At 42.2% G+C, this 24,406-nt stretch overlaps 1 protein-coding gene across 1 annotated transcript in view; it reads right to left on the bottom strand.

Moving 5' to 3' along the window:
• The window catches only part of PAK5 (p21 (RAC1) activated kinase 5), a 148,034-nt gene that overhangs the window by 77,489 nt on the left and 46,139 nt on the right, over positions 1–24,406 (bottom strand). The window contains exon 2 of the mRNA XM_008141087.3: positions 13,619–13,833. Coding sequence (XP_008139309.2) covers positions 13,619–13,822 — 204 coding nt within the window. The 5' untranslated portion in view covers positions 13,823–13,833. The remainder of the gene's footprint in view (positions 1–13,618; positions 13,834–24,406) is intronic.

Raw genomic sequence — 24,406 nt, 5'->3', positions numbered from 1 at the left:
CCTCAATGGTTGAGCGTAGATCTATGAACCAGGAGGTCATGGTTCGATTTCTGGTCAGGGTTGCAGGCTCAATCCCCAGTGTAGGGCAGCAGGAGGCAGTCAATCAATGATTCTCTCTCATTATTTATGTTTCTCTCTCTCTCTCTCTCTCTCTCTCTCTCTCTCTCTCTCTCTCTCTCTCTCTCTCTCTCTCTCTCCCTCTCTCTCCCTCTCTCTCTCTCTCTCTCTCTCTCTCTCTCTCTCTCTCTCTCTCTCTCTCTCTCTCCTTCTCTCCCTCTCTCCCTCCCTCCCCCTCTTGCTTCCTCTCTGAAATCAATACAAATATATTTAAAAAGAAAACAGCTTTGGAAATAGACAAGGGAGCACTAAAAGTTAAATGGTTAAATGTACTAAATAAACTCTTACTAGTGCAAACAATAAGTCCTGCAACACAACTGGAAAGATAGGAAAACCAATAGATAAATGGGCAAAGGATTTGAACAGGCAAGGCACAGAATGAATGGTCCAATACCTAACAATGATATGAAGAAATAACCCAACATGTTGGCAACCAGAAAAAAGAAATAAAAACTGCAATGAGACCCTCTTTGGAACTGAAAATATTAGAATGGCTTTCAATGCCAAGCAACGTCTGAGAGCAAGGAGCTGCACACCCTTGTGCTTTGCAGGTGGGCTGGCCTGGAATCGCCATTCTGGAGCCATCTCACAGAAGTCACTAATTCAAGGGTACACATGCCTATGACCCAACAAACCACTCCAGGGTGATATACGCCCTGTAGTCAAGGAAATTTTTTAACTTAACGTTGCATGTGAAGTCATACATTAGAGAATAAACTGTCACAAGGAAAACATAAAAATCACAATCCTAGAGAGGGACTTCCATATACCTCTTTCAGACTTTGGCAGAAATAGAGCATTTTTGCTATAAAAAATATCAGCCATAGGAGAATTGTATCAGGAAATTCAAATTTGGTTCAATTCTATAAAAATTGTAGCCTGTGCTAGTTATCAATGTCTCAGTCATGGCCGTGCACATCTCACAGCTACGCCAGCACCGGCACAATGTCTAGCTTGTTGAATGAATGAAATGTTGAAAACCTAATAAAGGCATTGCTGTGGTGAAGACATTAGAAAACAATGGAATTTGAACACTTAGAAGGTGCTTTCAGGAAGGTTTTTCCTGCGATGCCTAGAATTGTGTGGAAATACTATAGAGATAAAGTAGTTTCTTTTCACTTATCTGTTTTCTTGAAATTGAGCTTTATGTTTTCATCTCACGCCCATGCCTATTACTACTACTAGTAGTAATATGCTACTAGTGCCACAATATCCTCAGCAGTGACTATCTTAAACATGCCTTTGCTGCCTAGAAAGGCCCTGGAATCTTATAAGCTGGCTGAGCACATGTTTAGCTCTGCTGAGTGGGACCCTTGGCAAGGCCCTTGTGCTCTCTAAACCCTAAATTAGCAATCTGTAAAATAAGGATAAAACCTCCCACCTCACACTGTAAGGCTCAGATGAGGTCATGTCTATTCAAACTTAGTTCTATTACCCCCAGCCCTGCATCCCACAGAGAAAACCAAGTTGTGAATCTGTTACCAGCAAATTTGGAAGGACGGAGCACACATCCCTAATATTCACATGGGATTGTAGACAACAGGACTTTATAACGGGGCACAAAAGAGTTGTGGGCCTATTGCATCTATAGGCAACACTTCATGAATATTTTTAAAAGGTATATTACTACTACCCCACCCCCACAACTTTTACCACCTCTACCAACCTCCACAACCTCCATCGCCTCCACCAACCACCTCCACAACCCCCTCCATCAGGACCACCTTACACGTGCAGACAGCTCCTTTATTTCGTTCTTGTTTGACTTGATCCACATAACATTACAAGGCAGGGAAATGCAGTGTTAAGCGAGTGCAGGGAACTGATCTGTTCTTAATTGAAGAGCCAACTCGAACCCTGAACCGCTGTCCACAACACTATGCTGAGCAGACAAACAATGTCAGGCAGATGTCTTCCCTTGCAGAGCCAAGCTCACCAGTGGGGTAAGGGATGATGCAGAGCCCAGGTTTTGCGGCGGGAAATTATAAAAAATCAGAGTTTCTGGAAGTTGGCTATTTTTAAAAAATATGTTTTTATTGATTTCAGAGAGAGGAAGGGAGAGGGAGAGAGAGAGAGAGAAACATCAGGGATGAGAGAGAATTACTGATCAGCTGCCTCTTGCAAGCCCCACACTGGGGATTGAACCCGCAACCCAGCCATGTGCCCTGACTGAACTGTGACCTCCTGGTTCATGGGTCAACACTCAACCACTTAGCAACACTGGCTGGGCTGGAAGTTGACTATTTTTAACCGTCTGCATTTTTGTGTGTGTGTTCTACGTTAATTTCTCTTTAGTTGTTCCTAATTTACAGTCTTGTCAATTCCTCAGCTTTGTTTTTATTCATTCATTTGGAAACTTGAAGCATAGCTGATGGGCTAAAAATGTTTTCCTGTTTTAGGCTCATTGTTCTTAAAGCTGAATCAAAACCATGAAGATGAGAAAGTGGAATCAGCATTCAAGACTGTAGGGGCCCGCTGACTAACTGGGCTCTCAAACTGCAAGATGAGAATATAAACAGGCCAAATAACAATGGGTAGCAATTGTGCATTCAAAATCCCATTTTTACACAAAGGAATGGAACTTTTTTCCCTTTTGAAGACACTGAATTTATCAATAAAAAATTAACTAGTAATCAACAAAGTTTCCAACCATAAAGGATTTTCAAATCATGGTACATCTGTCCTAATGTGGCCACTAAAAACAATGTTGCAAGCAATGTGACAACATGTAGGTTCATGGTTCTCAAACTATATGCCCAGGTGCCCCAGAGGAATGCACAGGGGGTGGCAGAGTAATTTCAATTTTTGAAGGAAACAGCAATAGCTAACCTCTGTCAGATAACTTTTAAATCACCAGCTCAAGGTAGTTCAAATTTCTACATTCAATTGCACCACTTGCCTTTTAATGACGTCAGTGAATAATGCAACTCATTTGGCAGTTGTCATGACAAAAAAAGTTCTGTGTAAAAATCAATGTGAAACAGGAAATGAGGGTGTGTTATCCAACCTGCCTCCAACGCTGAAGAAGGTGTGCAGTGCCCAACAGATGTGCACATTTCATTAGGATTTTCTTTAAAAGTGACAAAAATGTAAAATCTCAATTTATGTGTATTATTGTTAAGTATTTATTAAATTGTTTGGATTGAACTACTTAATAAATGGAAAAGTTAACTATTCCTTTTTTTCCTAGGAGGGGCTGTAACAAATACTGAGACACTGGGTGCTTTGAACCAAGAAAGTTCAGGAACTACAGCAGTAGATGAAAAAAATGAAATAAAAACTATACAGACATCGCAATCAATCTTGTTCTTCTCTACGTGTGTGTGTGTGTGTGTGTGTGTGTGTGTGTGTGTGTGTGTTTAAATAATGGAAGAAAGTACATCAAAATTCAACAGTGGAGCCTGGCTAGGTTGGCTGAGTGGTTGAGCATCAACCCATGAACCAAGAAGTCACTGGTTCATTCCTGGTCAGGGCACATGCCTGGGTTGTGGGCTTGATCCCCAGTAAGGGGCATGCAGGAGGCAGCAGATAGATGGCTCTCTCTTATCGATGTTTCCATCTCTCTATCTTTCTCCCTTCCTCTCTTTCTCAAATCAATAAAAAATTTTTTTTTTAAATTCAACAGTGAACAGTGGAGATTCGATAGATCTTCCTTTTCCATAGGTTCCTATATTTTAAGTATTACTCTCATATGCTGAAAATAATTAAAGATTATTTTAATTATTAAAATATATCCTATCTAATAAAAGAATAATAGGCAAATTAACCATCACTCTGCTACACCCACAAGCCACGCCCATCAGCCAATCAGGAGCGAGTATGCAAATTAACCCAACCAAGATGGCTGCGGCCACGGAGAGAGCAGGAGGGAGGCTTGGGTTTCCCCGGCGATGGAGGAAGCCAAGCTTTCTGCACATCCTGGCCGGCCCAGGCCTCCACTTAAGGCTAAAAAGTTTCAATTATAGAAGATAAATAAATCCCAACAAAATGGTTGCCACCATGGAGCAAGCAGAAGGCATGGCTCCACTCTAGGCTACAAAGTTTTAATTGTAGAAGATAAATAAATCCCAGATACCAGGGCCTCCACTTGGGTCGCTGGGGGTCGTGGCCAGCCTGCAAACCACCACAGGTCCCTCACCCAGGCTGCCCCATGCCCCAAGGGAACCCCCACCATGATCCAGGACACCCTTCAGGGCAAACCAGCTGGCTCCCACCCATGCACCAGGCCTCTATCCTATCTAATAAAAGAGTAATATGCAGATTGACCATCACTCCAACACACAAGATGGCTGCCCCCATGTGGTCAAAGATCCTGCCACCACAAGATGGCCAGCAGGGGAGGCCAGTTGGGAGGGACCAGGCCAGCAAGGGAGGGCAGTTGGGAGGGACCAAGCCTACAAGGGAGGGCAGTTGGGGGTGACCAGGCTGGCAGAAGAGGGAAGTTGGGGGCAAACAGGCTGGCAGGGGAGCAGTTAGACATTAATCAGGCTGGCAGCGGAGTGGTTAGGGGGTGATCAGGCTGGCAGGCAGAAGCGGTTAAGGGCAATCAGGAAGGTAGGCAGGCGAGCAGTTGGGAGCCAGCAGTCCTGGATTGTGAGAGGGCAGTAGGACATCCCTTGAGGGGTCCCAGATTGGAAAGGGTGCAGGCTGGGCTGAGGGACACCCCTCCCCGGGGAAGAATTTCGTGCACTGGGCCTCTAGTAAACATATAAACATATAAACATATATGTCCTCAGGTGAAGATTTTTAAAAGATACTTTAAAATTTAAAGATTATTACAAATAATTTCCCAAAGGAGCACATTTGCCTCTATGAATAAAAATATCTGTTGAACATACCAGAGTTTCATTTTGGGAGAAGGTGTTATTGTACTTTGCTCCTTCTCCAGTTCCTTGCCCCACACTGCGGTTTTGAAGAAACCTGTTTCTATGTGCATCTCTCCTTCGTGTTTTTTGTTTTGTTTTGTTTTGTTTTTTTAAACAAAACACCCACTTCCCCCCCTTGCAGCCTTCAGGAAGGGAACTTGGCTTGGGGTTTCCAGCAGATGGGGCTTCTCAGCCTAACAGCTGGCAGATCTAGTAAAGATGAGGAGGCAGGGAGGGGTGGGCTGCCAATGTCACAGGCGCTGCTGCCAGAAGGGCCATTCCTCTGCTCCTGCTTCATGGTGGAAGGAATGACCTGCAGCAGCCCATAGGTCTGAGGTGAAGGAGATCATTGGAAACCTGCCCTGAGGAAACTCACACATGAAAGCACCCCTGAGTGCAAGAGATCTGGGTCTTTGCTGATCTCTGCTGCTCTCAGAGTCCCAACTCTGAGAACCCACATTTTATATAACTTAGAGCCGTGGTTTGCCGCTCTGTTGACTAATGAGTTTGCTGACCACTGACTTAGAGAGTTGTTATACAACTAGGGGTCCCTCGGCCTTGCCTGTGCCCTCTCACAATCTGGGACCCCTTGGGGGATATCGGAAAGCTGGTTTCAGCCCGATCCCCACAGGCCAGGCCGAGGGACCCCACCAGTGCATGAATCTGTGCACTGGGCCTCTAGTATGCATATAAGATCTTCTGTTAATCTCTTCCCGCCCTCCCCTTTTCCCCCTTCCCTCTGAGATTCATCAGTCTATTCCATGTTTCCATGCCTGTAGTTTCTGCTCCTGCGTTGAGTGTCTGCCCCCTGGTGGTCAGTGCTCGTCATAGCTACTGGCCAGTCAGCGGATTGGCCAGTCATTTAGGCTTTTATATATAGAGATTGAGACATCCACATACAGTCTTTGTTATATTATGAGAGAAAGCAAACCCAAAACATTGTTCTCTTCCTAAAAAAGGCCATTTTTAATTTACTTTGTATTTGTGATCATCAGGTTTGTTTCATTTTTAAAAATTGTATTGCACACGTATATTGTACATCTATTAGACTGTTTAGTCCTCACACCAGCTCTATGAGTAGTACTATTATATCCACTTTAAACAGACCAGGAAGCAAGCAGGCAGAGTAACTTGCACAAGGTCCAATATCTGGAACAGGCAGAAGAACCACAATTTGGGATTGATCTTGGAGAGTGTGGGTCCAGAGGGCTCTTTAAGCAAGACACTGTCACTGCCTCTGGGGACAGTTATTTCCTGATCTCAGGGTATCCTTACATCAGGTATGAAAATAAGACTGCATTCTTTCAAAATCCAAAATTATACCTTCTCTAAATTTTCTACGAAGTGTAGCCATTCTGTTCTCAAAGCTTTCACAACAAAGTATTTATATATTCAATTGTGTTCTCTATTCTATTGTAACATTTATTATATTTTGTTTGTCTGTACAAATCCCTCTCCCCCCACTAGTTTGTGTGCTCTGTAGAGATAAGGCCAAACATCGTTCTTCTTTATAGCTTCATTGCCTGGAATATAGTAGGTTCATAATCAATATTTGATGACAAAATGAAAGCTGATGTTCCACTAGTAGGAGTTGCTATTGATGCTGTGCCTGTATCCCCTCGACCCACCCTGGAGGTCACCTGCAGCCAGTGCCTGTCCCCGCTGAAGGTTTCCTGATTCTCTCTGCCTAAAAGTGTTTTCTAACTGCTGGGGAATGCTTGGTCAAAGGTGGGGCAGATGGATTTCACCAATAAATTAATTCCTGGGAGCAACCTGCATCCAGTGAGGGATGGGAAGTGGTGGACAGATGCCCCGGCTTCCCTGCTGGGACAAGTCTGAGGTGTGTTCTGCAAAGTCCCTCAGGGCATCCCCCCCAGAACTGGGCCCAAGCTGCCCACAGCAGTTACTGTTCATTAACATACCCTTTCTTGACCTCTCCTCCTTCCTGGTCTCAGTACTCTATTCCCTCAAAGCCACATGGAAGTTAATTCTGCCAATAACCTAAATGAGCTTCGAAGCCAACTCTCCCCCACTTGAGCCCTCGGATGGAAGGCAACCCAGCTGGCACCTTGTTCTCAGCCTTGTGAGAGCCTGAGCAGAGGATGCAGCTAAACTGTGCCCAACTCCTGACCTCTGAAAACTATAATGTGTGTTGTTATAATCTGTTGAGTTTATGGTAACTTGTTACAAATTTTGGTATCTGAAAGTGGGGTGCTGCTGTAACAAATACCTAAACACATGTGTATTAGCTGGCTAGGGCTACTGCACTGGGTGGCTTAACAACAGATTTATTTCTTACAGTCTGGAAGGTGGAAGTCTAAGATTAAGGTTGTCAGCTGGGTTGTTTCTTCTAAGACCTCTCTTCCTTGCCTTATAGATGACCATCTTGCTATGTCCTTACATGGTCTTTTCTCTGTGACTGCTTGCCCCTGGTGTCTCTTCCTCTTCTTGTAAGGACATCAGTCCTATAGGGTTAGGGCTCCAGCCTTATGACCTTGTTTAACCTTAATTGCCTCCTTAAAGGCCCATCTCCAACTGTAGTCACACGGGGGTTGGGGTTTCAACATATGAATTTTGGAGGGACACATGCAGTTCATAACACAGGAGTGTTTGTAACCAGGAAGTGGGTAGAGGCTGAAGGAATTTTGAGGAACATGGTAGAGAAAGTCATGATTGCCATGAACAGACTCTTAGTAGGAATCGGGATTTTGAGGATGCCGATGGTGAGGCTCAGAAGCAAATGAGGAACATGTTACTGGAAACTGGAGGAAGGGAATCCTTGCCCTGTGGTGGCAGAAAGTTTGGCAGAATTGTCTCCTGGAGTTATGTGGAAAGCAGAAGCTGGAAGTGATAAACATGTCCACATACCTAAGGAGATTTCCAAGAAAAGCGTTGCAGGTGCTGCCTGGTTCTTTCTGCTTACGGTAATTGCACAAGGAGAGAGATTGATTGAAGGAAGAACTTACAATTTAAAAAAAGAAAGAAACCAGAATCTCATGTCTCAAAAAACTCTGAGCTTCTCCAGATGGCAAAGATGCAAAAATGAAGAGCTGCCTCTCAGGAAAGCATGTTCTGTGGGTGTGAAGGTACAGCTGCTAAAACTCAGAAAGACCAAGTTCAGATGAGGCAATCACACAAAGCCCTTTGTAAGAAATTAAGGGTGTGCCTCACAGATCTCAGTGAAACCAGAGAACCTCTAGGGAGCTGAAGGGCATCTCAGCAGGAGGCCAAGGACAGAGGGTTTATCTTAAACACATCAGTGGATATTGCTCTTGCCTGATAGAGTGAACCACAGTGAAGTCCACACAAGGTTTACAAAGTAATTGAGAAGATGTTTAAATAGAAACTTTGCTAGCTTGGACTGCAAGGGACAGAGATATTACAAAACAAAAGGAGGCTGTCAGACCCCTCAATAGAAAGCAGGCCGATAACACCACTCTGCTTCGAACACAGGCTACCTTTCATGAACAAGAAGAGCAGAACCAAGAATCCAGAGGGTGGAGCTTGAGCCACGGAGGTTATTCCTGAGCATTGACGCCTAATTGAGGGACTCCCAACATTCGCCAGGCGGGTTTCACAGGGGTTCTGGACTGGTGACTCCTTTTTACCTTTCATTTCCCCTGTTTTGACTGGAGCGTCTGCAACCATTACTCTTTGTCTGTCCCACCATCTCATGTTGGGAGGGCTGGAGGCCGATGCTCAGCACTGTAGTTTCACAGGTCCACAGCTGGAGAGTAACTGTGCCCTAGCAGCTGTGAGTGGTAGATCACACTCAAGCCCCTTATCCACACCTAACCCCAATTTTACTTTACAATGATGTCCTAATGCGAGGGTGGGGGCCCTTTTTTCTGCCAAGGGCCATTTAGATATTTATAACATCATTCACTTAATATAATTCACTTAATATAAATATAGGTTGCTATGAAAAAAAGCTCCTAGATTTATTGAATTTCAAGTACCACCTGCAGTTGCCTTGGCAGGGCCAGACCAAATGATTTCGTGGGCCTTATACGGCCTGCAGGCCGGATGTTCCCCACCCTTGCCCTAATGGTAAGATGACACTCAGGGAACCTGGGGTTGGGGTGAATGTATCTTGCATGTGGGAGAGACAATGGGGAGCAGAGTGAACAAGCCCTAGGGTGACGCCCCCTGCTGGTGCCCCCAGCTTTGTGTAATCCCCTTTCTATGAGCAAGGGCAGGACCTGTGCTTGCTTAAAATCAACAGGACATGGTAGAGGTGATGGGATGTCACTCCCACGGCTCTGTTCTACATGACACAGCATCAGTGCTGGGATATCATTTTGTGATTCTGTTATGGTAAGTACATAGGACTCCAAGCAGAGTGGCTCTCACTCTCCTGTGGCCTTGAAGAAGCAAGCTACCCTGAGTTCCACAGAGAGGAAGTGAATTCTGCCAACAGCCTAAAGGAGCTGGGAAGTGGATGCTTCCCCAGTCACGCCTCCAGAGGGCAGTGCAGCCAAGCTGATGGCAGTCTGGGAGCCCTTGAGCAGAGGTACCCAGTTAAGCCTGCCTCCACTTCAGACTCAGGAAAACGGTGAGATAATAAATGTGTATTCCTTTAAGCCATGAAGTTTGTGGTAATTTGTTATGCAGCAATGAAAAACTAATACAAAGATTCTCAAAAGGAAGTGGATTATGTGATGATAGCAAATGCTTAGATTCGTGCCATCTCAGGCACAGTTTTGTTTTGTTTTTCACTGAAATTTTAATGTTATTGGTAATAGCAGGAGCATTCAAACACTTGGATAGTGATGTGCTGCTTGGAAATGATCAAAGTATTGTTGAATTGCCTTCTCACTAGTTTATACAGAGGCAACAATATAATGCTTATATTTACTGATACAAGACAAAAATGATAAAAATTCTAGGAGTTGACAGTGCCACAAAGAAGCCTACAGTGGCCATCTTAGTGCCCCAAATTCTATAAGATGCTAAATGAGAGTAAAATTGAATCTTTCAAGTTCCACGCATGTGTGGGAGTCACAGAGAGAGCCGCATGCTTTTTCCTTTGACTTAGAAGTGTTATTTTCAGTTAGGTCACCCCTGCCAGGAGAGAAGCTCCAGGGCAAATAAGGCATTCCTGACAATATCATCTCCCTTTATATAGAATTTTCCAGTTATCAAAGCACCACCATCCTCATTTGACAAGTTCAGCTGACAGGAGGTCAGGACAGGCCACTCAGCGAGAAACCAACAGAAGTCGGGAGAGAAGCTTGTGATCTGGAGGTTTGCTGTTTAACTTCACATAAGATCAGCCCAAGGAGCAGCCTGGCCACCCTGGAGACAGGTGAGCAGCACGCATTTGGGCATTTACTCACTTGCTTCTTGGTGCACACTTTCATTGACACTTCCTGTTTAAATGTTCTGCCTACTTCACATGAGAAAACTGTGTGGATCACGTGCATAATGAAAGACTCTGCAGAAAGCTCAAGTCCTCTACAACTACAAATAAAGTCATATGGCGTGCAATTTAAAGAAAATTCTGAATAGGAACAGCTGAAAACCAAAATCAATACAGAAGAGAGAGTTGGTTGCAATCACAGATTTCCATTCAAAACCAGCCTGTCTATAGCTCACAAATATTGAAAAACTGGCATTTGGCAAGACATAAGGCATTGTACCCTTCTTCCATTGACTGCTTTTATGTCATGAACTCTTGTCTCATTTTTCCTTTTAAATAAAGACAACTGGACCAAATTAGAATTGTTGGTTCTACTTAACTTAAATAACTGTGCCAAAATGGCTTTAAATCTGCACAATTCTATGTATTCACTCGTTTCTGTTGATTTATTCATAGCTTCTTATTTTCAATGATTGTTCTAGCTTCTAAGATATATTCTGCATAGTTTATAATATGTAATTCTCAGTGACTTGGATGATTTCTCCAGAGAAGACACTTCCAAACAGTGGGATCATCCAATCTACATGGTATACTTTGGCCCCTTAAACCTTTTACTTTCCCTTTTCTAAGAGGCTGGTAGAGACAATAGGATTCTCTGGAACTGCCAATGTGTCCAAGAGCTGCCAACAGTGCTAACTGCACTCATGGGATTTAGAGAAAGAGAGGACCAGTCTGAAGAAGTTTGGTGAGAAAAGCATTTGATTAACTGCACTCTTTCTGGGGGAATTTCGACCTAGTTGACCATTGTTTGTCATTTATTGTCTGGTTTTATTTTATTTTTTTTCTCACAGGTAAAACTATGCCTGAAGTCTCATTTGCAGAAATACAGGATTGGATCTATACTCAAGATGTATTTTCCAGTCATCTCCCAGATGGCATTTAAGCATCTATAACAAATATTTTCATGTCATAGGGACAGGATGATCACACATTTGGCATTAGGGTTAGAAAGTGATAAAGTGAGTAGGAGCATCATGGGGCTCAGGAACTCAGCACTTAGCAAACCTTGCTCTAACTCTCAGTGGGGCTTTTAAATTCTGTCATAGAGGATAATAAGCCAGCTCATCCAGAAGATGGGAAAAATGAGCTAAATGGTCCTCTTAAGTCCTACATCCACTGAGCATGGTGGATTATCACTGAGATGGGAGCTTTCTCCTTCACTGCTGGCCAGGACCTGCCATGGCCTGGACAAGTGAAAAATCATGGTGAAATAACTGATACCTTGTCTCCACCCAATAATGAACATGCTCTCTAAAAGAGAGCACTTATCCTGGGCCTTCAGCTAGAATGTTACACTAAGACTCTAGAATGTTCTAGAGTATCCTTCTAGAATGGCCTCATCAAATGATAACTGTACTCAAGGTGGTTGTCATTTGGGCATTTTTTCCTTTACCATGATAACCAATAGCAGAGGACTTTTCTGAGTATACTGAACACTCCATTTTCTAGTTTTTTTTATAAAAACTTGGGATATGAGAAAACTAATGAAACCAAAAAAGGAAATTCTTTCCAATCCCTACTTCTTTTCAGATGTGGCCTACCCTATTATTTGGTATTTGGTATACCTGTATATGTGTACATCTATGCATGTGTGTATATACGCATATGTATAAAATTATTTTAAAATACATTAATACTAAATTTTATATAAGAGTTCAAACATTCAGAGGGCAAATGCAAAACAATAAAAGATAATCTAATTTAAAGTTTAATCAAAAATTATTGCCAATATTTATTTACCAGAAGGGGTGGGTAATATTCTTCAATATAAAGATTAGCAAACATCACTTAAAGTGCAATAATTAAGCATTAGCCTTCTCTTGGGGGCATATGCTCAATAGTATGATACTGCCTATTATTAACCAGTAGAGTTGGTTAATTAGTCAGTTTCTATTAACTCTCAATCAATACCTGTTTAAAATGGAAGGTCCTTTTGTTCCTAAAGATTTATCTTTTCAAATATCCATCTTTGTATATTTTACATTTATCTGGCTTATAAAGTTTCAAAACCCTATCAGAAAATGAAATTTACAAGATACAGGATCAGAAGACTCTGCATTGATCTTTAGGTAGAACATATTCACACATTCAATACCAGAACAGAATGACCAAATGATGCGCAAACAATGGAATTGCAATTCTAATTTAGTCAGCTCAGATGACAGCTTATAAATAAGCTTTTCCCATAATTTATTAACTATGATCCTACTTTGCCTCCTTTAAAAGAATGCATCCACTTTTAATTTGCCTATCATTTAAATACAATCTAGTCAATATTCATGTTAACATAGAATAAGGTATTCATGTAGCTCAGATGTCTACTAATATAATGAGCAAGAGATATAGAATAGAATCTGATCTATTGGGATATCATAATAAAAAATTCAGAAATGTTTAACTACCATAAGGAGTTTTGGGGGCAATTACTTGATAATCTATAGAATTCTTATTCTGAGGTACAGAAGAAAATGGCTGCATTTTCTCTGTAGAAACTTAATGTACCTGAAATTTATTGGATCTGAGTTCCACTTTAACACAATTATTTTCATGACAATTTCTTGCCAAAAATCTACTAGCCATTTCTTTAGGGTAATTATATCTTATTTCATGACTCAAATGATTCACTTTTATTTAAAATAGCTGTTTCTTATACTATAGCAACAAATTTGAACATATATGTATGCATGCATATATAAATATATATGATTACATATATAAAACCTGTATATGTGTAAATCTATACATGTATATATGCATATATATAAAATTATTTTAAAATACGTTAATACTAAATTTTATATAAGAATTCAAACATTCGGAGGGCAAATACAAAACAACAAAAGATTGTCTAATATAAAGTTTAATAAAAAGTTATTGCCAATATTTACCAGAAGGGGTGAGTAATATTCTTCAATATAAAGATTAGCAAACATCACTTGAAGTGCAATAAACATTTCTGATTTTGTGATTTTATTTTATGTGTATGATTTAAAAAAAATATCTCACATGTACAAGCTGAGGATCCTTTGCATGTGCTGCCATTTACAGTAAGTGGTGAGCATTATAATCATTGAAAAATAATTGTGGCTACTCTGTGGATATTTAAAAACAAATACACTGCGTAGGCATTTTATAGTTTGCCTTTAAAGATGAGACACTTCATCAAATGACAACCTGCTTCTCAAGTCAACTTAAAGCCAAATCCTCGTCATACCTTCATGGGAGCCAGCTGGATGGGTGTGATGCATGAAGGGTCCACCATGGGCTTCGGCCTGTTGGCCGTGTCTGCCAGCAGACTATGCCACTGCTGCGGCAGGCCGGTGAATTTCTGTTCCTGTGGATCAAACCCAGTGTGAACCCTGTGTTCAAAGTTGGATGGACCAGATATTTCAATCTTTTTCTTTTTCTTTCCAAACATGATGCAAAGACCTGGGAAAGGCAAACAGAAAAGAGGCAGCTGTTTATATGTTGCCAGCAGAAGACCACAGGGAAATTATTAATTCATCCAGAGTTAATCTTTTCAGTAGTTCCTCTATATACCAGCTACAAAAGATGAAAGTTGGGTTTTCAGGGTGTGTAGTTAATTTCATTCAGTGTTATGGTTGTTTTTGTTCTTTCCTTGAACTTGCTGTGTGGATTGTAGTTCCCTGCCCCTTGATTTTGAACTTGGCCGTGTGACCTGCTTTGACTATTGGACTGTGGATGGAAGAAGACAGTGTGGCAGTTCAGGATGCCCTGTGTGTTTCCACTTTCCATCTTGTGCTCCTGCCACTTGGCATGAAGATCTCTCAGGTGGATGCTGCGACCTCAGCCTTGGCTCTGGAAGGAGAGCTACAAGAAGCAGACACAAATCCTACTTCCAGTTGGAGCCAAGTCCAACTGAGCCACAGCTGACTCATGAGGAAGAAATAAAAGTTTTTAATTAAGCCTCTGAGACTTTGGACTTGTTTGTTATGTGGTGTTATCAAAGAAAAAGCTGACTACTACACAAGAAAAAGTACCGCAAAGTTTGGTGCACACTTCCAATCTAAAATACTTGTGTGGAAAAATATAATATGTGCACAGAGTCTTCCCTCTATATCCCCAGGTTTCACATCCATGTGGATCAAAAGTATTTAAAAATGTTGAACTGTGGCTGACAAGTACTATGTAGTTAGGTCTACTATGGTTGTGTCTGTACTATAGTTGTGACTGTACTAAACATGTACAGCACAGAGTTTTTCTTTTTATTAGTCCATAAAAGACACAGTATAACAACTATTTACACCGCATGTACATTGTATTAGGTTTTGTAAGTAACCCAGAGATAATGTAAACCATAGAAAAAGATGTGTGTAGGTTATATGCAACTACTATGCCCTTTTCTATAGGTAACTTGAGCATCCATGGATTGTGTTATCTGTGGGGATCCTAGAACCAATCGCCTCTGGATACTGAGGAATAACTAACTCTACATGAACAATGGAGTTAAGAATTATATTCACCATATAAAATTATTATTAGAATTAAACATTTGTAAAAGACTTTGAAAAGCACCTAGCACATAGTAGGTACTACAAGTATTAAATATACTTCTGGACAAATATACAAGGAACTCGACTGGCAGTACTGCAGGTAGCTGAGGGAGAGGGGATGGGCAGGGAGGGAGACCCACTTTTTACTGTGTATTATTTTTAGAACTTTTTACAATGCATTTTACAAGTTTGAAACCATGTAGTTTACCTAATTAAAACATATCCTGTAACCAAAATACCTCTCTAGAAAATGTGTAAAATAGACACTGTGAGCTTTATGGCATAGAAACATGTAAGATAACCTGGGCTTGAACTCCAGGTAAATAACCTATTCTCTGTAATATTGAGTAATTGGTTTTCCTTCTCTAAATGATTGTGACCAGGACAATCATGATCACTTGGGAAATCCTGACCAAACTGTGATGCGCATCATATGAGATGATGTTTGGCTTCATTGTTGCTTTGATAAGGAAGCCTTATCTTAGCCCTCAGACTTGAACAGGTAGACTATACACCTTTCCAGCTCTATGTACCTATTCTTCACACCATTTATCCACTTGCTGTCAGTTAATTATGGGTGACAGTGTGCCTGGTGTCTGTTTTTCCTACTAGAATATAAGATCCATGAGAAAAGGGATGCTGCCTGCTTGTTCATTACTATTTGCCATTTTCCAGCACACAGTAGGACTCAAGAAATATTTGCTGATGGACTAAATTTACCAAAAATACATTTGTTCAGAGAATAGTACCTGGAGTCAGAGCTCCATATATGTTAAACCTTCCTTTGCTCTCTCCCTTTCTTCTTTCCCTCTCTCCTCTTCATCCTTCCTTAAAATTTCTTTCTTTTTTTTTACACGTATCCCTGCTTGGTGAGCAGGATCTTCCTGTTGCTTTCCAGTTTTCTGGAGCTCCTATTACATCCTCAAAATACTAGCGGGTGGGTGGCTTATGAACAACAGCACTTTATTCCTCACAGTTCTGGGGGCTAGAAGTCCAAGATGAAGGTGCTGGCAGATTCAGTGTGTGGTGAGGAGCTGCTTCCTAAATGGCTGGAACCTCACCATGTAGAGGGGACAAAGGTGCTCTCTCAGGCCTCTTTAATAAGGCTCCACCCTCATGAGCTAATCACCTCCCAAGGGCCCCACCTCCAAATCCCATCATCTTCTGGGTTAGGATTTCAACCTATGGATTTTGGAGGGTCACATTCAGATCACAGCACTGGATATATATTCTCTCAACAGCAGTCAGATCCTTCACAACCTTACTTCCCGGGCTCTATCAAAGTCCTTTCTCCCATCCATCCTGGTTGTTACTTCAGACTAATATAGAAAACTAAATAAGGTGCTAATGAAAAACTAATGAAATATAATAAGAGCTCAAAACACCTTGATATTGCTTCTCCTGGCAAACATAACTATATGTTTTTTATTCTTTAAGTACATTGCTACCAGTTGTTAATAAAACTTGTTCAACTGATTTTAAGCCAAGGGTAAAGAAGTGAAGGAACCCAGCTGTGGCAAATTGTCACAGGAGTGACCCCTGATGCTTCATGCCTCCCAGTGTTCATGCCCCAGGGTGGGCCTCACCCACATGGACTCTGGACCTGAATATGTAACTTGCTGTAGCCCATGGGACAACTGAAACCACAGTGACACAAGGATGAAATGTGCTTGCACATTGGGGCTTTCCCTCCTGCTGCTCTTGGAACCATTGCCAGTATGAGAGTCAGGTCATCCTGCGGGAGATGACAGACCATGTGGCCCAGGCACCCGTCAGGCCAGCAGCCACCAGCCCGGGAGGCAGAGATGCCTTGCTGAGCAGCAGCTGGCCACGAGGAGCCCATGCAAACCAGCAGAAGAACCACCCAGACGAGCTGGACTCGAAGTACCGACCTACAGAATCAGGGCACAAATAAAGGGCTTTGCTTTAGGCCATTATACTTTGGAGTAAATTGTTGCATGGAAAAAAGCTAGCTGTCAGAGGAAGCAAAAACCTGATTATTTCCCCATACCTTGCATCTTCAGATATCCATTTTTCTCTTTGTTTTTGCTGCTTCACAGTCTCAAGTAACAATGTCCAATCCAGTAGCTATATTGACTGTTATACAATTGTGTTACCTCAGAAGAGTCTTGGCTATTATACTCCTGTCACGGTGGTTGAGGGCCTGCAATGTTTTCAGTGGCCAGGAAATTATACCAAATAAGTAAGTTGCTCTGTATTCCATCTCTCCGTGTTATTTAGTAAAAAAAAAAAATACATTGGAAAATATAATTTGGTCATGTGTTAGCTGAGTCCACTTGACATTTTAGTAAACCTTATGACCATTTTTTTAAAAAAACAACAATTTAGAAAAATCATTTTAGAAGAGTTCTTTTGCATGCATTCATCTGAGCAAGCACTGAAAATGCTAAGCCAAGTGTTTTTTAGAACCAGAACAGAAACACCTTACTATTCCCTTCCTGATTATGAGTTTCCCAGTGGTTGCTATGCCATTCAAGTGGGAGTATAAAAAAGAAAATATTAATGAATTAATACTGTTCTTGTTTTTCAATAAGACACTTGTAGTGAGGAAACCCACAGCTGAATTAATTTACCTATGTTGCATCCTGTGATACTATACACATGTAACCTAAATGTTAACAAATACAGTTCAATAGTCTAATAAGTTTGAGTTGAAGAGTTATAGAGGAAGCAAGTGAAAAGGAAAATATAAAACAGTTCCAACTCCTACGGCAGCAATCCTGTGAAGTTCACACTAAATGCAGAGAGAGACTCTCCATGCTGTAGGGCAGCCCCCAGTGATGGCCATTACTCTGACAGCAGTGAGGACCCCCCACTCAGGGGAAAGGTGGACAAAGTCCTGGTGCTTTTTAGCACCATGGGGCAGGGGCCACATGGTAGGGAAGTGAAGACCTGCTTGGGAGATGCTTCCTTCTCTCTGATGTGTCTCTGCCTGTCCCTGGCATGGTGCGAAATGTTCAATGTGTATGACCTCATGTAAAATGTGTATAACCACAACCCTTTACGTGAGGTCCTCAACACCACCCAGGTTTGATTTGCTCAGAGACCTCACAGGACCCAGCATATGGTCATGTTCATGGCTGTGATTTATTACAGTGAAAGGACACAGAGCAAAACCGGTAATGGGAAAGGGTGTGTGGGACGAAGTCTGGAGAGAAGCAGGCACAGCTCCCCAGGGTCCTCTCCTGTGGACTCACATGGGATGGGACTAATGCCTCCAGCCCTGAACTGTGACAGCACTGTGAAATGAGGTCTGCCAGGGAAGCTCAGAGAGGCTCGGTGCTGAGGATCTTCCTGGGACGGGTCACATAGGCACCGTCTGCCTGGTCCGTGCCAAAACTTCAGACTCCAGAAGGAAAGCAGGGGTTCAGCATAAACTGCACTGTCTGCATAAACTGTTCAGCCACAGTGAGCCATTCTTATTGGGGAATGATGGGAGCCCTCCTAAACCCCAAGTTCCCCGATGCCAGCCACGGGCCCACCAGACAAATAGGGGTTTCTTATCTAGCAGTCCCAGGCAGGCTGTGTCAACTCTTTTCTGCACAAGAGGTGTTACTGTCATATCTCCATTTTACAGAAGCTCAGAGCCCGGGTTAGACACTGACAAAGCCAGGCATTCAGAACCTCCAAGTACCTGCTCTTCATCACTGGGCGACATGTGGCTGCCCTGCATCTGCCTTCGCTACTGGACACACCCCTGCCCTTCCTAGAAAACCCTGCTCCCCTAGAAATACAGGTTTGCTCTAACAAGGTAACTGTGAGATTCTGGAGGTTTCTTGGCTCCTCTCATGTCTCTCTGAACATGTTGACCCTTTTTCTGAGACTGAGTAGACCTCTGTCACTGAGCAGGGAAGGCTGGAGGAGAACCCCTCACAGGGAACAGAAGACCCTTGCTATTTAGCATCCTTGCCAACCCAGGGCATGGAATACCTCATCCCGCACCTGAGTTCCAGCAGACCCTCCAGAACCATTTGATAGTGTGGATGGAAAAGGGGCCACATGCTAACCCTGACAAGCTCAGGGCAGGCCTGCATGGCAGCCTTACAAACTCAGAGACCTAACGTAACCACATGGTCTGAAATGAAAACTTCCTAACTAAAAGCGAGTCATGGTGGGTAGTCAGTCCTAGGCCAGTACCTTCCTTGACAAAGGTTTATCTCTACTTACCTGAGCCTGTCTATTGTCATATTGCATCTAAAATAACATACTTTTGGAAAGTCAGCCCCCTGGGGCAGAATCTCCCACCAGAGCACAGAATCCCTCATTGTTATTGTGTTCTCTGCAAACCATCTCTCTGTGCTGTAAATGCCAGTTGTTAACTACCCACCAATGTAAAAGAAGTTATGTGTCTATCAGTTTTACTTCTTATCCAATCTCGGAGATTTCCCTGCTTTTCTTTATCCCGCCTCCCTAGTCTACCCCCAATGAATTTCATGTAACCTTCCTTATACCTCCTTCTTTGATTGTGATGTATAAATAAGGTGCAAAACTGCCATTCTCTGGAGCGTTTCCTCAATTTGTTGAGGTTTTGCTTCCTGGCAACTGTCAGTTTGGCTCAAATAAACTCAGAAAAATACTCTACAGGTATGACATTTCTTACTTTCGACAGTAGACACTGCTTAGTACAGAAAACCTGTCATAGGCTTTAAGATTAGGCATTTCATGACTTAATATCTACTATTATCTAATCCTCTGGTTTCATTATTAAACACACATGTGAGCATTCACCTGCTAGTGTGAATCAGCACTATCCAACTCTCTGAAAGGGGAATTGGGAGGGAGGGGATTGATACCTTCCTCAAATAAATTTGGGAAACAATGGGTTACATAAATTTCCTTTATGAAACTTCTCAAAGCCTTTACTGTGCTAACATGAGTTACATTCCTAGAAGAAGATAGTAAGCTGACCCCCCCCCCCCCCAGATTCATGCTTCTGAAAGTCTCTTGCAAAACTCAGGGCACACACTGTTTTGAGAGGTGATTTTGATCCCTACATGTTCTCATGTGGAAGGTGTATCTTGGAAGAGTCTGAAGGAAATCCAAATTCTTAGACTCCAATGCAATGCTCTGAAATTTCACTGTCATCTCAGCCCTAAACCTGCTTTCACAGGGACAACCCAGCTTTTGACCCTACTTAGCAGGTGGTCCTGCTTTAAGCACACACCTACTCTAAAAGCGTCGGCATATGGCATCCCCCAATTCAGGTCTGTTGGCTGGATAGTGAGCTAGCAAGAAGGAGAAGAGTGCCTGGGTGGGACTATTTGTCAGATGCTTTGTGGTGGTGGCACAGTGCCATACGAGGGACCAGAAAATGCTCCTTAAACTACACTTTCTTAGGGCTAATTATGTGCCAGACACTGTTCTATATATGAACACTTGCATATTCTCTTTACTGGGATTTACATAGTAAAGACTATTATTCCCACTATACAGATAAGGAAACTGAGGCCCAGGGATGTTAAGGAATGCGCCCAAGTAGGAAGAAGCTGAAAAGGGATTCAGGCTCAGGCAGTCCACACCCTGAGAACAGGCTTGTGCACTCCTCCAGGCTTGCTGCCTTGAATACCTGTCCCCTTCTGCTGTGTGGCATGCCTGATAGCCCTGGCAGCCTCTCTGAGATGGAGAGTCCTCCTCTATAAATGGAGATAATTCCAAATTTGCCAAGTTAGAAACACTAAGTAAGAAAGTAGAAGAAGAAGTCCTTTGAAAAGAACATCAACAATAAAAATTCTAGCTAAAATGAAGAAAGTATTTTCTGGAATCAGAGATTGTCTAGGCTATGTGTGATCCCCATTCTCTTATATTCTGATCATTATTGAACAGGGACTGGCCTAGAGTGGATCTGCCTAAGGCTAGCCAGTAGTGTGTGAGTTCTTTGTGCAGGAAAGATTTCACAACACAAGTCCAGGTGATTTTGTGAGGACATTTAGTAAAGCTGGGGACAGTGAAACAGGAAGGGCCTAGGATAGAACGAGCAATAGGAGGGAGCCTCAGCAGGACTGCGTTGGCTCTAGAAACCTTATGGAAAAGAAGTGAGCCGAGGTGAGGCTGCTGTCATCTCACTGCAGGCCTAGAGAAAAGGGGGCCTTGGAGACAGATTCAGGGGGTTAGCTCAGGACAAGCTGCTGCTGCCCATTGCTCCCCTGGTTGCAAGTCTCATGAGGTCCCTTAGAGTTTAGGTGATGCATGTCAGTGGGGAAAGAAGAGGAGGAAGGGAAAGGCAGGGACCTGCTCCTGGGAGGGAGGGCACACTGGGTCCTTCATTTTGAGTGTTTTAAAGGCTGGGCATTTAGGGGATGGTCTCCCTGATAGGTCGGCATCAGGGCAGGGGGTCATTAGTCATAGAGTTGGTCCTAGTGTCACCAACTTGGTTTTGCTGCTTTTCTGGGCCTGGAGCTGAAATACAACTGAGGCCTAGATGTTATCTCTAGGGAGAAAAGGTCAAGGGGTCTAAACCAAATGGCCAGTGATATGCCAGGGGAGGAAAAGCCACCTGGGGCTGAGGCCTTGCACCAGTTTTGCCTATTGCTAGGTACCTGGGGCTTTCTGTCTTGGTGACCTGCTGTATCTGGCTGTAAATTGCTGGGACACTTTGTTCAGCCATCTGCCTAAGTTTCCCCATTCCACTTGCCAAGGAATTTTCCAAACTTCTTACTGCCCTATCTCATGCCCTTTCTGGAATGTGTTACCTTTGTTTTACAAGTACAGGGAATGAAGCTTAGGGAGGTTAAACAATTATATTTTCCAAGGCGGCATGGTTAACAGGTGGCAGAAATGGATTGAAATACAAATCTACCTAACTCCAGACTTGGCTCTTAAGGGCTGGTATTAACTGTTAGGTTGCATCATCAGTATGAGATTATGTTCATTTTCAGTAAACTTTAGGCAAAATCAATAATCATGTACTTGGAACCAGCCTGGGATGCACAGGTAGTCTGGTTGGGTGGGTGGGTAGGGGGCTTCCAGAGCCTGTATGACATCGAAAAGCAGCAGGAAATTTGAAGATGAACAACAACAAAAATACATGTCACCTTGAAAGATGTAAGCTCTTAAAAAAAGGGGAGGGGATTATTCTAAAGAAGCCCATTATAATAAAAAGAGAAAGACAAACTTTGGGAAAACCAAAAACTGGAATAGAAAGACAACAAAATCATAATATAATTCTTGGCTCATCAGTACGCAGTGACAAAAATCACAAACTATAAGGACCATTTACTGCTATAACCAAAAATAGCCAAAAGAATTATATTGAAAAAATAGAGAAGGTAGACAGATAACATAATAAAGCTAAATTCTATCTATTGCAGCAAAAAATAAAAGGGTGGAGAGTCCTAAATTTTATATAGCTGTGTACATATACTTGGGCCCATATGTAAAAAACTGGGGGAAAAAATGGCCCAAATTGAAAAAATATATGGTGGCCTCTGGGAAGCAGAACTTGGAGTTATCACGGGGCAGGTCAGGGAACCACAAGATTTCTTACACTTGTTTTGTAAACCATCTGTGGTATTTTATGTCCTAAAATATTTTAAAATCAATTGAAAACAAGCACTTGTTAAAATTAACATACATCAGAATACTAGTATATTAAAATTAAACTAAAAATCCATCCAATGGGTTGATGTTCAGATGACGATTGCAGCTTCCAAATGGCACCAGCCCATTTTGCCTGAGAAGTGGCAGTTTATAGAGTCTGAGTGTTCATTAATTAAGGTTCATTAGAATCATGGGTAGATTTCTAATCCTGCACCCTTTTCACCCTTGTTTCTAGTCTACATTACCTGCTATAGGTTTTGAGTGTTTGCAAGCTTACCTAATTCTGTGGTAGCTAAATCCACTGAAAGTGATTTGTAATTGGATGAGCAGATGGAGGCATGGAAAGAAAGTGCATATGACAGATAAAACATAAACAAATTTCCCCTATTTCTCGACTCTCTAGAATGTCTCCTAGCCATAGGTCCTCAGCTTATGGGATAAGCATTGTATAAGTCAGGGTTCTCCCAAGAAACACAACCAACAGGACTTAGTATAGGAATTAGCTAATGTGGTTATGTTGGCCAAGATGTCCCATGATCTGCCATCTACCATTTGGAGAACCAGAAAAGCTAGTGGTTAATTCAGTAGAGACCATAGGTCTGAGAATCAGGGGTAATGGTGTCAGTTAGGTTCTGAGTCAGAAAACATGAGAACCAGGAGGATCAAAGTCCAAGGGCAGAAGATGGATGTCTTAGCTCAAGCAGGGAGAGCAAATGCATCTTTCCTTTCTCTTTTTGTTCTATTTGGGCCCCCAAGGAATTGGAGGATGCCCACCCACAATGGGGAGGGTCATCTGCTTTATTCAGTTCACCAAATCAAATGCCAGTCTCTTCTAGAAACATCCTCACAGACACACCCAGAAATAATGTTTAGCAGCTATCTGGGCATCCCTTAGCCAGTCAAGTTGACACACATAATATTCACCATCACAAGCATGTGGGGGGAGAACTGATAAGAACATTCTTCATGTTTACACAGAAAATGAAGTGATTTGCAGGCAGATATTAAAACTCTTCCAGACTGCAACATGCTTACTGGCCTGGAAAATAGCCACTAACATTTTTATTTCTCCTCAAGAAGTCAATTTCAGGACTCTGAATTCCATTTTCAACTTCCTTGCTCAAAGGCTACCTTCTTATATATATGCCTGGTAACTATACATTTTTAAAACTTCTGGCATTCCTTATTAATTTGTAGGGTTGGAATAGTCAGTAAGAACAGTGATACACTGATGGGAAATATCTGTACTTTTCCAAATGTTGGCATGCTCATCAGGGATTTTGAATGGAGTTTGGGCTACAGTATATAAATTCAAAGGTATTAGCTTTCCAGTGTGCTCAAAATTATTAAAAAGTATTTGGGACACATGCTACAACATGGATGAATCTTTAAGATACTGTGATAAGTAAAATAATCAGACACAAAGTGACAAGTATTGTATGATTCTACTTACTAGTATATGAAGTATCTAAAGTAGTCAAATCCATGGAGTGGTGTAACAGCTGAGTCATAGAGACAGAAAGGAGAATGGTATTGCCAGGGGCTGGGAGGCGGGGGAAGTGGGGACTTACTGTTCAATGAGTTTCAGTTTGGGAAAATGAAAAGGTTCTGAAGATGGATGGTGGTGATGGTTGCACAACAATGTACGTATGCTTAATGCCATTGAACTGCACACTTAAAAATGGTTAAAATGGTGAATTTCATGTTGAGCATAGTTTATAATAATACTAATAAGGATAAGGATATACTCGTGGATAAAAAAGGGTTTCTCTGGAAAGTAACTTCCTGGGGTAATCTAATTATAAATTCCCAACCGGGCAGGCCATTATGTGTCAGGCATGCCCCAGACATAACTTCTTTAGTAAGGGCTTGGCTTTGCCTCAAGTAAATTGTGTCCATTGTTTCTGTGCCTCTAGGTTAACACATCTTTG

The sequence above is a fragment of the Eptesicus fuscus genome, chromosome 12 (genome assembly GCF_027574615.1).
Source record: "Eptesicus fuscus isolate TK198812 chromosome 12, DD_ASM_mEF_20220401, whole genome shotgun sequence".
Taxonomy (NCBI): Eukaryota; Metazoa; Chordata; class Mammalia; order Chiroptera; family Vespertilionidae; genus Eptesicus; species Eptesicus fuscus.
The sequence above is the reverse complement of the archived record's forward strand: the minus strand, read 5'-3'. Positions and strand labels throughout refer to the sequence as shown.